The sequence below is a fragment of the Polyodon spathula genome, chromosome 27, assembly GCF_017654505.1.
Source record: "Polyodon spathula isolate WHYD16114869_AA chromosome 27, ASM1765450v1, whole genome shotgun sequence".
Taxonomy (NCBI): domain Eukaryota; kingdom Metazoa; phylum Chordata; class Actinopteri; order Acipenseriformes; family Polyodontidae; genus Polyodon; species Polyodon spathula.
In genome coordinates, this window is record NC_054560.1 from 3,308,773 (window position 1) to 3,324,734 (window position 15,962).

The following is a 15,962-nucleotide window of genomic DNA, read 5'->3' on the forward strand; positions in this document are numbered from 1 at the left end:
AATCCTGTGTGCGCAACAGAAGACTTTAAACCACTGAAGCAACTGAAGGGATTGAAATTCAAAGGATTGCAGTGTAGGAATCTTTTATGCAAGATGCTGAAGGACCAGGAAATACATAATTAATGAGATGTTGTGGCAGCTGCCTGATGGTTGTATCTTCTGGGTGCATCATTCAAGGCATTTAATGTACAATAAACAAGGAGGACATAAAAGGGTTTCAAAATGAAACGTGACTTTCTACTCTGCACACTTTTCCACAGGTAGTAACAGCCCAACCTGAGTTGCTCTTCAAATGCTATTTCAAGTCGGTCCACTAGGTAACGCCCTTGTATACAATTCTATACCATGCTGTATTTATAAGCAAGTAGTTTTACTCTTGTTATTTGAAATCTGCTTTCTAGTAACATTAAACATCATTCATGGACCCTGTGACTGTAGAAAATGAATTATAATACAAATTCAGAATAATCTGTTACCAAAAACTAGTTCAGGGACCTAAACTGCTTTGAGGAGTTTTAAATGTCAGTATTGACAAGACAGTGTGACAAAACAAAGATGATTTATTTTTATTAATAAAAAAAAGGTCCAATAATACTCCCAAAAAACTGTACAACCTTACATCTGATCAGACAGATGCAATTCACAATATGAAAAGCGTGATTCTCTATTCTGAGATGGCATCAGTTTCTGATGCAAAAAAACATCAAATCACTGCTTCAAATCCTGAGTTAAATCAGAAGTTAGCAACAACCGTGGATGAAACGTGAATATCTAACCCCCCCCCCTCATAAAACCCCAGCAGTTGCCCTGCCGAGTCCACACAGATGCCTATCTCCTGTAGCGGTATCTCTTGAAGTGGAACCAGAGCTGGAAGATCCCATTGGCAAACTGGCAGCGGAACCCGTGACGGTGCGAGTACTCCCACTCGCGGTTGACGATCTTGAACGCGATGTCCTCGTAGGGGGGCCCTGCGTGGAAGCGCAGCACCCCAAAGTCGCGGTTGTCCTGGGAGGGCTCCAGGAAGTACTGCGGCGTGGAGCGCTTGTCGATCAGGTCTGGGTAGAAGATGTTGAACTTGTAGCCCTGCACGATCTTGGGCGGCGGGTTGTCGAAGTCATAATGGGTCTGGTTGTACTTGTTCCACTCGAAGCCCGTGTGGACCCGGTTGAAGAAGCGCGGCTTGCGGGGCCGGTACTTGTCAGCCCACAGGTACACCTTCCCCGTCATAGGCATCTCCACGCTGAACTGGGCCTCGTCTCCGCCCATGCCCTGCCGTGCCCTGCGCACAAACGCATCCTCCGCGCTCTCGCTGGCATCGCCTGTGTGTGGGGGAGGGAGAACAGCACACCTCCATCACACATCACAGACCAACAGCTGGCTCCTACCGCCCACATGCCCCCACCGCTGCCCGCTATACCAGTGGCGCTCCATCCATGCAACGCATTTACAGTTAGATATGTTTGTGTTTAAGTTTTCATATTTTTCTATAACTGTTCCTGTCTCTAAGCAAAAAGGAAAGAGTTCAAATAATTTTGATGTGTTGCCTCCCAATTTAACTTTACATGCCAATCCAAATATGACATGACACTGCCTATGATGCCAGACTTATGACGTGCCCCATAAATATATAAATAGATGTATATATTTTAGCAATGCCTTTCCTTTATTGTACAAGGGGATGACTTGGAACCGACCAAACTACAAAAAATGAACCCCCCCTCTCAGATAGTGTGCGCGTTGCCCCATGACACAACCCCACATCGAAAAGCCGCCCTGCTCACCTGTGACCTGCATCTGCTTGCGGGCCACCTGCAGCCTGGTCAGGTCCTCTTCAGGCTCCACCAGGTGCGTGTCGAGGGGCAGGTCCGAGTTCTGCAGGAGACTCGGGCTGTAGCGCCCGGAGTCATAGTCATCTAGACTCTGCTGGATTAGGTCCTCCTCTGTGAGCACGGCCTCTCCCTGCCCCTCAGCCGGCTTCTCCTCCTGGTTCTCGTCCTGTCCCTCGTCCTGCTTTTCCTCCTGGTTCTCTCCCTGCCCCTCACTTGGTCCTTCTCCCCCAGCTTCCTGCCCTCCGGTGGAAGAGGAGGTGCCTGGTACTGCTGCAGATTCCCCGTCGCTGCAGGACCTGGAACACAGACACACACACACTGTACATCCAGTAGTCATGCACATCACCTTCAATACAATACAGAGCTCAACCAATTCCAGGTGCCCTTCTCCCCAGCTCAGTTATATCCACATGTCCCTTTCCCCAGGTAGGAAAGTCATTGAGCCCCCATGCCAATTCAATGCCATCTCTATTCAAAATGTGGCTTTGCACTTGCTTAAAAATACTTTCATCTCAAACCAGACCATTTCTTGGCTGCTCAGTCAGCACTCACTGCGACTCTGGGGAACGGGGCTCCTGCTTCACAATGGGGAACAGGGGTTCGCTCTCCACCCCCTGCTCCTGCTTCAGCTTGTACAGCTTCTGCCTCAGCACATCCTGGTGTCTCTCACGCAGCCTGGAGAAGAGACAATACAGGAGTCAGTCCAGCACAGCATAGCGCTGCAGATTAGTGTAGCACAGCCAATAAAGTATACAGATAAAAGCACTAGCCAAGGACAAATAACTTCAATCATTTGTAAAGCTCGTAAAGTTCGTACCAAGTCATCCTCCCGGCATATCAAAATGGTCAATTCTGAAAACTACTCACTTTGTGTTGCACAGCTCTTCTTTAGTAGACATGATCTGACCTACCAAGACGGAACCCTTTACTCCGTCACGTTTTTTCATATCACCAACCACAAATGAAGGAAACTTACGCTTCAATGACCCCGTAATGACAATGCAGTACACCCTTCTTCTAACTAGCCCAGTAATGTCTCACATGGCACAGCCCAGCACAACACTCCCTACTCCTACACATCCTAACGCCTGTCACCCACACTGAAGAAGCAAGCAGCCTGTGCATCTCACACAGTGAGAGGCTGGCAGGCTCCCCTCCCCAGACACACCTCGCCCGGGCCATGTAGACCTTGACCTGCTGCATCAGGGACTCCCAGTAGCCGATGTCCAGATTGGAGCCGCCCCCGCGGATCTTGCCCTCAATGTTCTGGTGCAGAGCCTGCAGCTGGTTGTAGGTCTTTCCCTTGAAGACGGTCTGGACGTCGGTGCTGACCGAGGTGTTGATGCCCTCCCGGCGGTCCCCTGCACCAGCGGACGAAGGATTATTATTATTTTATTATTATAACCACACCGTCATTGGAACCATAACTTCAAAGCACCCAGTTGGCATTCTTAAAGTCGAGTCCAACAGTTTGTATTCCTATGTATGAGTGTAGCTTTTTCTTCACAAGCATGTAAGGGAGAACTGGGTTGGAAATAAGAATCCTATTGCATAGCAGTGTCATCCATTCCAGATTTTACTATGATCTCGATTAGCCAAAGTGTCTAGGTAACAAGCTCAGGTGTGTCTTACTAAACTCATAATAAAACCAGGAATGGGTCAAACTGCTATACAGTCTTATTTCCATCCCTGTTTCTGTGCAACCATTTTATGATGCTCAGATGTTTCTGGCAGGGCAACTTCAACCCCAGTTCAGCACCCTCCCCCCCCCCCCCCCCCCCCCCCCCCAAAAAAAAAAAAAAAAAAAAAAAACTATCGAAGGGCATGTGTAACACAGAAGCTGTATTCCCCCTGTCCTCTCCCCGCTGTGGGGAGTGCAGTCTCTTACCAGGCCCCCTGCCCGACGCCTCCAGCTTCCGCAGCTTGCTGATCTCGTCCTCGGTGATGATGGTCATGTCCCTCCAGAAATCCCCGTTCTTCCCCTGCTCCAGCTCCATGTACACCTGCAGAGGGGCATCGTAAACCGGTCAGAATCACAGCAAAACAGACGGAGGAGCACGCAGTGTTAGCCCTGCTACAAACTCACCTTTCCTTTACGTCTCGCCCCCAAAAGAAAATGCTTCTAAAACTCCAGCCATGAAGCAGAAAATGACTTCCATTTTCTTCCCCACGTTACTGAAAAAGTTGAACGAGGCCTCAATGTGTAAATCTCCTGGTTTGATAAATAATCGCACCCCTGCCGCCCCGGGCTGTTCTCTGTGTCCGAGCCCCGGACCCCACCTTGATGTCCTCCAGCAGATCGTCCATGTCGTAGACGGTCAGCCCGTTGAGGAAGGTGTACGGCTCGTGCATCTCCACAGCCAGGTCATCGTCCTCTGCGCTGATGTACTTGGCCAGCAGGTCGATGGGCTTGGCCCGGCCGTCTCGGATCCGAATCTTTGAGCTGTGGGTGCACAGGAGGTGGGTTACAGAGAGCAGGGCTTGAACACAGCCAGACCCAGAGACAGAGATGAGTCTCCCACTGCATAGCGGTTCCATTCCAATAAGACACACCTGAGCTTGTTACCTATACTCACTGTGGCCAATCAAGCTAACCTCGAATGGGTGAAGCTGCTGTGCAATAGGAACCACTCCAGTCACGTTTCATCTACACTCCCCCACCCCCCCATGAGTCTAGCTCAAAAGCCCACAGTTACATGCAAAATAAACTGTGTCCTTTATTAACTAATGCAACCCCGACCACTGGGTGGCAGCAATGTGTTTTCCTCTGGGTCCCCGTCTCTCACCGCAGCTTGGCCTGGTGGAGGTGGAAGTTGTCCTCTTGCTCCGCCCACGTCTTGAAATGCTCCGCCTCCTTCTCGCGCTGCAGCATTTCCAGTTCCTGTTCTCGCATGGCCTTCTCGCGCTCACGCTCCAGACGCAGCTGCTTCACCTGCAGGGGGCGCCAGACACACAGACACACATGTTCAACGCCAAAAACAGCACTCTGTGTTATAAACTATGCTTCTGAAACCGCGTGCACTCGAATCCCATTAAACCACCTGCTGATTCCAGTTTGAAAGTGGTTTACATGTAGAATATCTATAGAGAGATGACTTGTGAATCCACTCCTCAAACAGGTACCTGGAAGCCCATTAGACTGTGTCTATAAAAGGAGCCGCACATTTCTCTCAGCAACTTTACAGAAAGGTATAGTTTCTGAAGAGCTATCATGCCCTGACGAGTGTGTGAATACTTTACAGTTTAAACGTTAAATGTTCTGAATACTGCCTAAACATTTATCACTTATACTTGTGCGAAATATAAATGCTGGCCTTAAAACAGTAGTGGCTATACAGCACGAGGTAATGTATTTGCTCACAGTCTATTCCTCATGCACAGAAGTGTTGGGTAACGTTGCTCGCCCTCACCCCCTCTGGCCACTCACTTTCTGCAGCTCCCGGCGGTTCTCCTCCTGGATGTGCTTGTTCCTTTCCTTCAGGTCCTTCTCCCCCAGGTGGCCGATCCCCTTGAGTTCCAGAGCCTGCCAGCAACAAAACACAGGCAGCCGGGTTACACACAGAGCCAGGACAAACCAGGGAGAAAATGGGCTCATGGGAAAGATCAGCACCAAGAGAAATCCAATCCCAAATTTACTAAAATCACAAACAAGAGAAAAAAAACTTAGGGCAAAGTAACTGGATGCCGACGAAGGCATAAAAATCCCAAATATAAAGTAAAACTCCTCCTTGATTTAGTTACTTACATCTTCAAATGATTTTTAAATATTTGCCTGTAAAAATTTAAAAAAAAAAACCCACACCGAACTAAATAAACGCTAATCGGTTCTCAATTCAGGGAGCCCCAGGTTTTCACCTTCTGCCACTTGAAGGTGCCCAGCAGGTTGTTGTCTCCGAAGGGGTTGTCTGCGTTGGTGTAGCCCATGTACTCCTCGCTCCAGCCCATCTTCTCCCTCTTCTTGCGCTCCTTGGCCTCCTTCTTGGCCAGGCGGCGGGCGCGCTTCTCCTCGGGCGTCTCCATCGCCTTCAGTATGTCCTCCCGAGCGTGACGCTCCTGCCGAATAGAGCGAGGGTCCTTGGCTCTGGTCTCCTGCTTTCTCTGCTGCCGCCTCCTGCTGCTGCTGCTGCTGCTGCTGCTACTGCTGCGGTGAGACTGGGACTCAGAGGAACCCGACGTAACCGAGGCCCCAGACAGAGAGCTGCTGCCGCCCCCTCCTCTCTTCTTCTTCTTCTTCTTCTTCTTCCTCCCCCTCTCCGGGTGTTCTCTCTCCCTCTCACTGCTGTCAGCGCTCCCTCTTTCCCTCCTCTGTCTCTCGCTGCTGTCACCTCTCCCCATTTCCCTCCTCTCCAGGCCTTCTCTCTCGCTGCTGTCGCTGCTCCCCCTTTCTCTCTTCCCTCTCTCCGAGCGTGCTCTCTTCCTCTCGCTGATTTCACCGCTCCCTTTTTCCCTTCTCCCTCTCTTCTGTCTTTCTGGACTCTCTCTCACACGCCTCTCCCCATCTCTCCTCTCCCTCTTGTGGTTCTTCCGCTCGTGGCTCTCCCGCTCCTTTCTCTCTCTCTCCCTGCTTTCTGTTTCTTTCCTCTGCCTCTCGATGCTCTCTCTCTCCCTCTTCTCCCTCTCCCTTCCCTCTCGCTCCTTCTCTCTGCTTTCTGTTTCTTTCCTCTGCCTCTCACTGCTCTCTCTCTCCCTCTTCCCTCTCTCCTTCTCCCTTCCCTCTCTCCTCCAGTTCTCTCTCTCGGAGTCTGAGCTCCCAGACCGGCTGCTCTTGGTCTCTCTCTTCTTCTCACTTTTATGCTTTCTTGCTTTCCTCTTCTGCCATCTGTCTCCAGATCCAGATCTATATATAGAAACCAAAGAAAGGTTTTATCAGTTGTTTTTTTTTCTTCCTACCAATCACTTCAAAAGCTCCCTTTACACTGGCCCTCCTACCCGGGTCACAATCTTGCATAGTATGAAACCACGTAACTGGGTCGTAGATGGGTTGACCTGGGTCCCAGCGACCCACCTCAGGATGTGGGGTCGGGGTCGAGCCAGACAAAATACATGACGGCCGTTCGTGAGCGGACGAAACAACAAACTGCTGCGCCTGCGTGAAGGTTTCAATACCGCAAGGAACATTTCTGTTTAGCCATATATTTACTGATTGCGACACAGCATGAGCCAGATTGCAGGAGGGATGAAGAAACATTAGCTCGAATCAACACGTGGGCCGACGATTCAATCCAGAGAAGCTGGGATGAAAGCGTTCGTAACAAGCTGCTTCCGGGGCATTGACAGCACTTGCTCCTGTCACCCAGATCAACCCTGCTTTATCAAAAGCAGTGTGAAATGGCGTAGCCGACCTTCAGGGTCTGACCCGGGTAGGTTCTGACCGGGGTAGAGCATGCCAGTGTGAAAGGGGCTAAAAACTGATAAACAATACAGCCTCTCTATCACCTATCATCGATACACGGACACATGCCAAGCTGACCCTGTTTCAACATGCGTCTCCTTTACCCTTGTTACCGTGTATTTACAACACATATCGGTGAACGGAGTAAACAGACTGACAGGAATCATTTTTCAGAGTTGTCTACTGGCAGTAAGGCATCTGATTTCGCTGTTGCCAGTAGCTGCAGAACAGAAATGAATGCGATACTGTCTGCTCACACACACTGACTTACCGGCGTCTTTCTCGGGCCGGAGAGGCTTTCTTACGCTCCCGTCTCCAGGAGCGACTTCCCTCGCTCTTTCCAGAATCAGAATCGGATTGGGACCCGGAACCCCCCGAACTGGACCGGGATTGGGAGCGCTTAGCTGGGCTGCCTCTTGATTTGGATCTGCTTCTCCCGAGACCGTCTCTCGATCGAGACCGGGAAGTGGACCGCGACTTCCTCGCAGAACTAGATGTGGATCGTCTCCTTGAAACCGAACGGGACGTGGAGCTTCTCAAACCAGCGGAACCCGAACGGGAACGAACCCGCCTTCTCGAGGCTCTGCTTCCTAACCCCGCCCCGGGTCTGTGCCTGGACCCGGACCGGCTCCGCTCTCGTCGTTTCTTTCGCTCTTGTGAGCGGCTCCTCCTGGAGCCGTGCCGGTCCCAGGTCTGGTTCCGATCCGGAGACACCGACCTGGACCTCCTCCGCGATTTCGAGTCCATGTCGTGTGGACCAATTTGCTCGGATTGAGATTAGGACCTTCCACTATCTTTGTCGCATATATAGATGGCCTAATAATTTACTGTATTAAATATGTCTACATTTGTTTTATTAAATGTCTTGTATGCACTGGCGTGTAAAAGTATACGTTATCAAGAAAAACGTGTAATGAAACAGTAGGGTAAAAGACTTGGGTACATATTAATTGGTTTGGTTTGGTTTAGGCGGCGATAAAGACACTGTTTTGTCTTCTTGCCGTTGGGAGCTTTAATTTTGCGTCGCTGGTAACAATACCACGTGACTTGGGCAGCCCTCAGTCACGTGGGTTGTTGCACACAGTTCAAAACACTCTCGAGCGCTGTTTTAACCCCCCCCCCCCCCCCGTGCAGAATTTAGTGCATCTGTTGTGTTTTGGGTCATATTGACCTGATGCAATTTCATACTAATTTAAACAACCTTAGATTGATTGCATGTTTTTATTTGCAAAGGTTTGACTCTTTTATGCTCTTTTAGTCCAGGAGCTGTGATAAAACTTCTTTGACTGCCAGCCTGGGAGCTCCTCATTTTGGAATGTCTTTACCAGAGAGATGCTGTTGCAATACTGACAGAGAAAACGAGGCTCTGCTTTGTATATATGTATTGTTTGTTTGTTTGTTTTTTGTGTGTTTATAATATCTCCAGACAGGTGCAGCCATTTTCAGAAATAATAATACAAACATAATAATAATAATAATAATAATAATAATAATAATAATAATAACCAATGAAATAACTTTGTTTTATTCCTGCACACAAATCTACACAGATAAACGCCACGGGTGACCCGAAACATCTTATTTGCACACAGGTTTAAAAAAAAATAAACATCTTAAAGGTTCTGTTTTCTGTGTAAAAGTTCATGACCACAACTTAGGAAAAGTCATAAAATATTATACAGAAAATGACAATAGACCCGAAACCTAATAGGAGGGAGCTTATATATATGTGTGTGTGTGTGTGTGTTTTAAATAGGTACCCTACACTAAGCCAGCACAGAAACCAGGTCAAGGGGACACACCTGAAAAAGAAATCGAGACTTTAGGAGAGAGGGGAAGGGACAGTGCTTTAGGAGAGAGGGGAAGGGACAGTGCTTTAGGAGAGAGGGGAAGGGACAGTGCTTTACACAGGGAGTGCTGAGGGCATAGAACGGGTGATCTGGTGGTGTTGTTCATACTGAATCACTGGGATCCTTTAATGAGTTTGGAGAGCAATCGGCTACTAACTAGCCATAATAACACATCGAGAGCCTATGATGCTGGGACAAAGGAATGTTTATTGAGTGTAGATCCAGTAGAGCCAGTCAACAATACAATTTAACTCAACAATCCCACCTTAATGCAGATTAAGAAAATACAATATAACACTCTGTCATGCACCGTGGATATTAAACATTTAAAAAAATAAATCCCCCTTTTTTATTTGCTGCAGCACTGTTTCAGCACACCAAGAAGCAGCTCAGCAGGCATTAATTGGCACATTTTGGCAAGAGGGGTTTGTAGTCTATGGGTCGGCGAAGCAGCCCAAATCAATTAAGAGAGGCTCCATCAAAGGGCTCATATCACTCCACTGTGTTACACTGCTTTAAATTAAGACAAGTGACAAAAGCACATGTAGTCAACACACTTGATCAATTCTCAGTCATGTCACAAACCAGTAAAGGAACTAAAATCACTCACACTAAATCTATCTGTCTATCTAAGATGCTACAAACTCATGCTAGTGATGGAAATTAGAATTTAGTTCATGGAACCACACCTGACCCAGGGGTTTGCACGTGAATCACATGATTGTCTAATTAGGCGTAATTAAATGCAATTGTCATTAACGCAAGCTCTTGGGAGGCACCAGCGCTGCTAGAAACGGTTCCCAATGCCATTCTGATTTCACCCTTTTATTTACATCAAGATTTCTGCACATCAGCCAACTAAAAAAAGAAAGATCTCCAAGCAGATGAGAGTCACATTTTCAGCGCTACAAAAACAAAACCAGTTCAGGTTTTTGCACCACCCTGCCTTCTTTTACAGGGATTTAAAACCAGTACAGTGTGGACTCTGCAAAGCACTGTACAAACCAGTCTGGTCCCTTACTGATCCACCTTGTGTCTCAAGGAGAGGGGATGTTGGAGGAGTGTTAAGAAGAAGGGGGCTGTACCTTCATTCCCAATAATTCAGTACAAGAAGAATGCCATTCAAGCTGCTGGGAGCTTTGATTTCCTTCAACAGCCCAGTAAGACAGTAATAGGAGGCTATTTTAAAGATCTGGACAGGCATGGAAATAAGACTCCCACTACATAGCAGTCTGATCCAATCCTGGTTTTGCTTAGTAAGACAAACCTGAACTAGTTACCTACACTGTGGCTAATCAAACTCATAGTAAAACCTGGAATGGGTGAAACTGCTATGCAACAGGAGTCATTTCCAAGCCTGCGTCTGTGTCCCGTGTGATTTATTACAATCAATATACAGCTGAGAGTGATCTGTGTTAGTGCTTTGTGATGTATATTAAGCTTCACTGCTGTTCAAACCACTGACATGTTTGTATTTGTAGAAAAAAAATATATATATATGTATGCAGAGCAAGGTTTTATTATTCTAGCTACACTATCTCACACCAAGTCAGACAGCTCAGTTTTATAAAGCACACAGATATCTCTTTTGGGAGGAGCAGGTTGGCTCTGAGGATGAGATATAAACATGGCAAACAGAACTGTTCTCTGGATATGACTGCATTAGGTCCCCTTTAAAATAGGTCTGCATAATAAAGCCTAACTGGTCCCGTTATATTCTTGCAAAAGAGATCTAGCAATGATTTTTAAAAAAATAAGTCAAAGGCAATAACCTCTTGCACTTTTTTTGCAGGGGGCAATTGCAGTTTACATAGAAAATGAAAAGTTACTCAACACACTGCAGCACCAAGATGAAAAAAACCAGACATGCATCTCCGGTTCTATATGAAACGTAAACCATTTGGAAAGAAGGTTATCCACCCGAATTAAAAATAATGCCACAAAAAAAAAAAAAAAAAACAATCCAAGAGTATCCAAGTAATATCTTACTGTTGCATAGCAGTGGAGCCATTCCAGACTTCACTAGAAGCACATGCACTGTTCATGCCACCCAAATACTGAACTGTGAATGTAACGATCATGCCTTCTGTAGATAGTGTGGACAGGGTCTGAGTTGCAGCTCCGATATGTGTAGTGCAGCGAAGGCATGATGATGCTCATTGCAAAGCCTGTTAAACAGTTGGCAGTCTGACAGCTGCTTTCACAGACCCTGAATAGCACTCATCTGGGGCTGCCTTGTCTAACTGAACAGTACCAATCGAGGGCTGTCAAACTGCCCCTGTGTCTCTTACCCCACTGCTGGGGCTGTAGATTTGTGTTTTGTTTGTTTTTTTTGCAGATTCTGGGAATTTAAAGACCATAGAACACCTGGGCAACTTCTTGCAGCTCAGCAAGCGATTTTCTTATTGCTATTTTGTTAGTGTTTTTAATTTTTTTACAATGGATGATAATTCCATCTCATCTTTGCTGCAGTTTGGGGATTTCTTGGCCAGGTCACTAATTGTAAATGAGAACTTGCTGAAAAATTGAGAACTTAAAAAAATAAATAAATAAATTAACCTGTTTAAAATAGAGGAATCGATTGATTGATTGATTGATTAAACTTGTTGCACGAGATTTTTAAGCAATACATTTTCACCGGATTATAAAAGAATCTCAATTTGGGCCGCCAAGTGAAAAGTGCTTAAAAACGACCCGTTTCGGGAAGCCGCTTTGTAAGTCTGGTGGTTCACAGGGTTTGGGGAGGGGGTGCGGGTGTTTAGGACCAGCGCTCGTCAGAGGGGTAGCTCGGGATGGGAGTGGGATACTGTGGCAGGGTGTTCCCCTCCCCGGACACGGCCTGGAACCCAGCCTCACGGACTCGCTCGTTCTTCCACGCGCCGCTGCTCCACTCCTCCTGCGCTTTGTGGAAGCTTCCACCCCCTCCACGATACATCCTGTGCACCTGGAGGAGAGGGACAGGGACAGGGTGAAACTGCTATTCAATGGGAGTAGAATCTCCATCCCTGCAAAATTAGACTTACCCTAAACAGTGCCACGCCCATCATGATGGTAACCACGGTGAACATGATGGCCGACACGAGCATCACCACGGCTGAGCCGATATTGGTGCTGAAAAACATGACTGCCGCGATCCACCCACTGAGAGGAGAAAGGAGAGGAGAGAGAAGGGAGAGGGGGAGGAGAGGAGAGAGGGAGGAGAGCATTTCAGTACATCTGTACCATGATGCAGGTTGCTAACAGGGTTGGGTCAATTCCTGTTTTTCAATTCCAATTCCTTTCTAAAATCAATTCCAAATTCCTTGGACATAATAATTGTTGGGATTGTTCAACTGCTTTGCAATTTAAATAACTAATACTGCTAATTGCAATTCTGATCAAAGGTGTGCTGGAAACGATTAAAAGACATGGGAATGGGAATTAGGAATGGACTTTGCTGGTTGCTACTTGATTGTAGTTTCAAGGTTAGGTTTCCTCATAACAAGCCCTGCATTTACAGCAGAGGCGCGTGGTTTGGATCTGAGTGGTCATTCTGTAGCTGAATTTGAATGCAAGGTACCGTAGATCCCAAAGTGAAATCAATTCAAAAAATGAATCTTACTCTGCAGTGTTGACTATGAAGAACATATCAGAGGGTAGGTCTTTCAGCACTTCTATAAAGAGCTTTGAAGTGGACGGGTTGCTCACACACACTCACCAGGCTCCCCAGCCAGAGATCCCCAGAGCCTGGATCCCTGCCAACACGAACTGCGCCCCGAAGACAAAGAAGAAGGCCATGAAGTTAAAGGAGCTGTCAGCCCTGCAAAAAACAGCAACAAAAACGACACTCAAGAAATAAAAATACACACGTGTCACACACATACCTCTGCATACAGAAAGACACGTAGGGCTGTGGCATTGTTTATTTATAGTTAATTATCCTTGTATTCATTGATAGCTATTTAATATGAATGATTTATTTATCAATGACTTTCCATATGTCTTCAAGACATCTGTAAAATACCAATGCTCTTATGTTCTTAATGCTGAGGATTTGCATCCTAAGTCAAGGGTACTTAAGCAGGGATCAGAACATGGGGTAAATGTTCTAAACATTGACAGATCTGTGCATCTGGAGAAATGTCTGCCTAGAGCATCAGTTTAAAAGATTACAGATATATATTTTTTTTTTTTAAATTAGAAAGAGCGCTCACCTCAAAGCTTTGTAGAGCGGCCGGAACCAGCAGACATAACTGCAGGGGCTGAAGAGGATCAGCCACACAAACGCCAACCCGAAATTAGCTCCACTCCCACCCCCAATCCACCAGGCAAGGCAAGCGACAAGATTCACGCCCAGCGTGATTGAATACACTGCCAGGGAAAGGGGGGGAGACAGAGAGACAGAGACACAGTTTAAGCTGCAACACAGGGACGGAAATAAGACTCCTACTGCATAGCAGTTTCACCCATTCCTGGTTTTACTGTGAGTTTAATAAGACACACCCAAGCTTGTTACATACACACTGTGGCTAATCAAGCTCGTAATAAAAGCTGGAATGGGTGACACTGCTATGCAGCAGGAGTCTTATTTCCTTCCCTGCTGTTCCCAGCCGGTGCTGCCCTGGTTCGGCGTGGAGCACGGGTTGCGTTGCGCGGTGCACTTACATATCCAGAGGTAATACACTCTTCTGACCAGCTGCTGGTGGACTGCAGGGATATCCTCCTCAAAGTCCTGATAGAAACAGGGCTTCAGCGGGATGAACTTGGGCAGCGGGGGGAAGTTGTTAACCCTTTCTGCAGGAGCAGGTACAAAAATGAGAAATGAGAAGCCAAATAGGGATGGACATGAGACCCACCCCACCCCACCGCCTTTGCATAGCAGGAGTCTGATCCACTCCTGCTTTTACTGTGAGTTTAATAAGACACACCTGTGCTTGTTACCTAGACACTGTGGCTAATCAAGCTTGTGGAATCGATGTAACTTTGAAAAATCTATGTGTGATCGCAAGTGTTAAGTACAGGCAACTCCATATATTCCCACACTCTCTTATATTCTTCACAGTGCATCAGTCCAAGGAACCCTCCTACCCTTCCCTCGCCTTGTTAACAGAGGGGATTGATTGCGATTAAGAGAGGACTCGTATGCCCAAAGCTGTCGGGGTTTTTACTCGTTTTGTGACCCCATGTACTTGCATTACAATCTCCCTCCATTCTAGTGCAAAGACTCGTGTGGCTGCTCACCTGTCATTTCTGTGAACTCCGCTCCCTTCCGTCAGTCACTGAAAAAAAAAAAAAAAACACACACACACACGATCACACCTTGGGATACCCGTATGCGTGGCTTGAAATTCGCACTAGCCCTGCTGCACCCAGCCCCAGGGATTCAGAACTAGTTTCAATTAAGCAGATCATTGAAATACTCAGGATCTTAATGTTAAATAAATTAATCGTAGGCCGCACGAATAACTAATATCAGTAAGCCTACAGACTTGGGTGTGACTTGCTGCGATGAGACGTGTGATCAGTTCAGATTTACCAGGGGCCCGATTGCTCAAACTCTTCGTACCTGTTGATTCACTAATAAGCACAACTAGATAAGTTATAAAGTACAGGGCGGGGTGCAGAGTTTCACGCCGTTACTAATACACAACTCTAAATGTGGCTTGGGTACGGTCGCTGGACAGGAAACGACCCTTTGCCAATGGAACTGCGTTGTCTACAGCCTGGCTGTGAAAACAAACCGCACAGTCAAATATGTCATGCGTTTTAATTCGTGCAAAGTCTCTATACACACAATAACTTACTATAGCCTCGATATAAAACTTGTCTTAAGCCGTTTGCTGAAACGGGATAGTAGACTGGTGGTAGTTAGTAGGCGCTATCGTACTGCAGCACGTATATCGTCGATGTTGTTGTACGGCAATGTAATGCTGAGTAAGACCCTGACTGCGAATTAATGTCTATTCTGAACTTGTTTGCGATTACCGGTACAAACGACGATTTTAAATAACAACAGACTAATAAAGCAAACAAAAACCGCGCTGTTTAATTCATTTCGTTACCTGAAAACCGCTATGTTCAATTCTGGATGAGCAACAGTCCTGCCCTGTAACCGCGCAGCTTGGGTTCTGGGAGCTGTAGTTCTCGTGACGCACCGTGCCACGTTTCGTATAGCAACAGACACGGCATTCAAGACTACAAACCCCAGAGGGCAGTTCGTGAGAGCGAGTGGTAGGCATGTGATGTGCGAAACGATAGCCCTGACGCGGCAGTATTGTGGTCTTGTCTGATAACAGGGCACACAGTGCAGCTGAAACTGTTGAGTAATGCATCTTGTCATAATAATGCCCTTTTTGTTGATTTGATTATCATTATTGATACAGCGCCTTTGAATAGGAATGATCGCAAGGCGTTTCACAGTCAAATAATAATAATAATGCAAAAAGTATATCCACGATGGATGGAACACAGTGTTTTGAAATAAAAGGGGAATCTAAATCCATTGCAAAACCTAAACCCGCGCACCCATTCCACTCCTCTCCAGAACTGAATGTTTTGTTAGACTTATAATCCTCATAATGGGGTCATCATGCATTTGCATTTTCTATATGTCCCCAGATAAACACTAGGAGAGAGATTTGTTTGATCAGTCCCCTTATGTGATCGCCAAAAAAAAAAAACAGATCATAACATGGAGTCTGAATAAACCAGAGAGGGGTTTGCATTGTGAGGGTACGGGTCAGGCCCGTCCCTAGCCCGTACACACAACCTGCAGTGCGGTCAATCTCAGAAACCACACCCTAGGGAACCCTCGCCCGACCATGCTGCGCCAATTACGAATCACCCTGTAGGCTAGTAACTTGGCTTTAAAAACAAATACAATGAAATGTAGTTTTAAGGGCGTTTTTAAAA

At 46.8% G+C, this 15,962-nt stretch overlaps 2 protein-coding genes across 2 annotated transcripts; both read right to left on the reverse strand.

Annotated features, from left to right (window-relative positions):
• Positions 1 to 551: 551 nt before the first annotated feature.
• Positions 552 to 8,339, reverse strand: LOC121301170 (cactin-like). The gene is made up of 10 exons (XM_041230309.1): positions 7,493 to 8,339; positions 5,685 to 6,666; positions 5,257 to 5,352; positions 4,616 to 4,761; positions 4,110 to 4,272; positions 3,718 to 3,832; positions 2,998 to 3,190; positions 2,382 to 2,504; positions 1,782 to 2,125; positions 552 to 1,319 (listed from the first exon to the last, which is right to left on the reverse strand). Exons 1-10 carry the CDS (start codon positions 7,966 to 7,968, stop codon positions 829 to 831), a joined length of 3,129 nt encoding a protein of 1,042 aa, XP_041086243.1. The 5' UTR covers positions 7,969 to 8,339; the 3' UTR covers positions 552 to 828.
• Positions 8,340 to 9,258: 919 nt separating this feature from the next.
• On the reverse strand, positions 9,259 to 15,194 carry LOC121301545 (secretory carrier-associated membrane protein 4-like). The gene is made up of 7 exons (XM_041231032.1): positions 15,113 to 15,194; positions 14,292 to 14,329; positions 13,716 to 13,844; positions 13,265 to 13,421; positions 12,769 to 12,870; positions 12,095 to 12,212; positions 9,259 to 12,015 (listed from the first exon to the last, which is right to left on the reverse strand). Exons 2-7 carry the CDS (start codon positions 14,296 to 14,298, stop codon positions 11,830 to 11,832), a joined length of 699 nt encoding a protein of 232 aa, XP_041086966.1. The 5' UTR covers positions 14,299 to 14,329; positions 15,113 to 15,194; the 3' UTR covers positions 9,259 to 11,829.
• Positions 15,195 to 15,962: the final 768 nt, after the last annotated feature.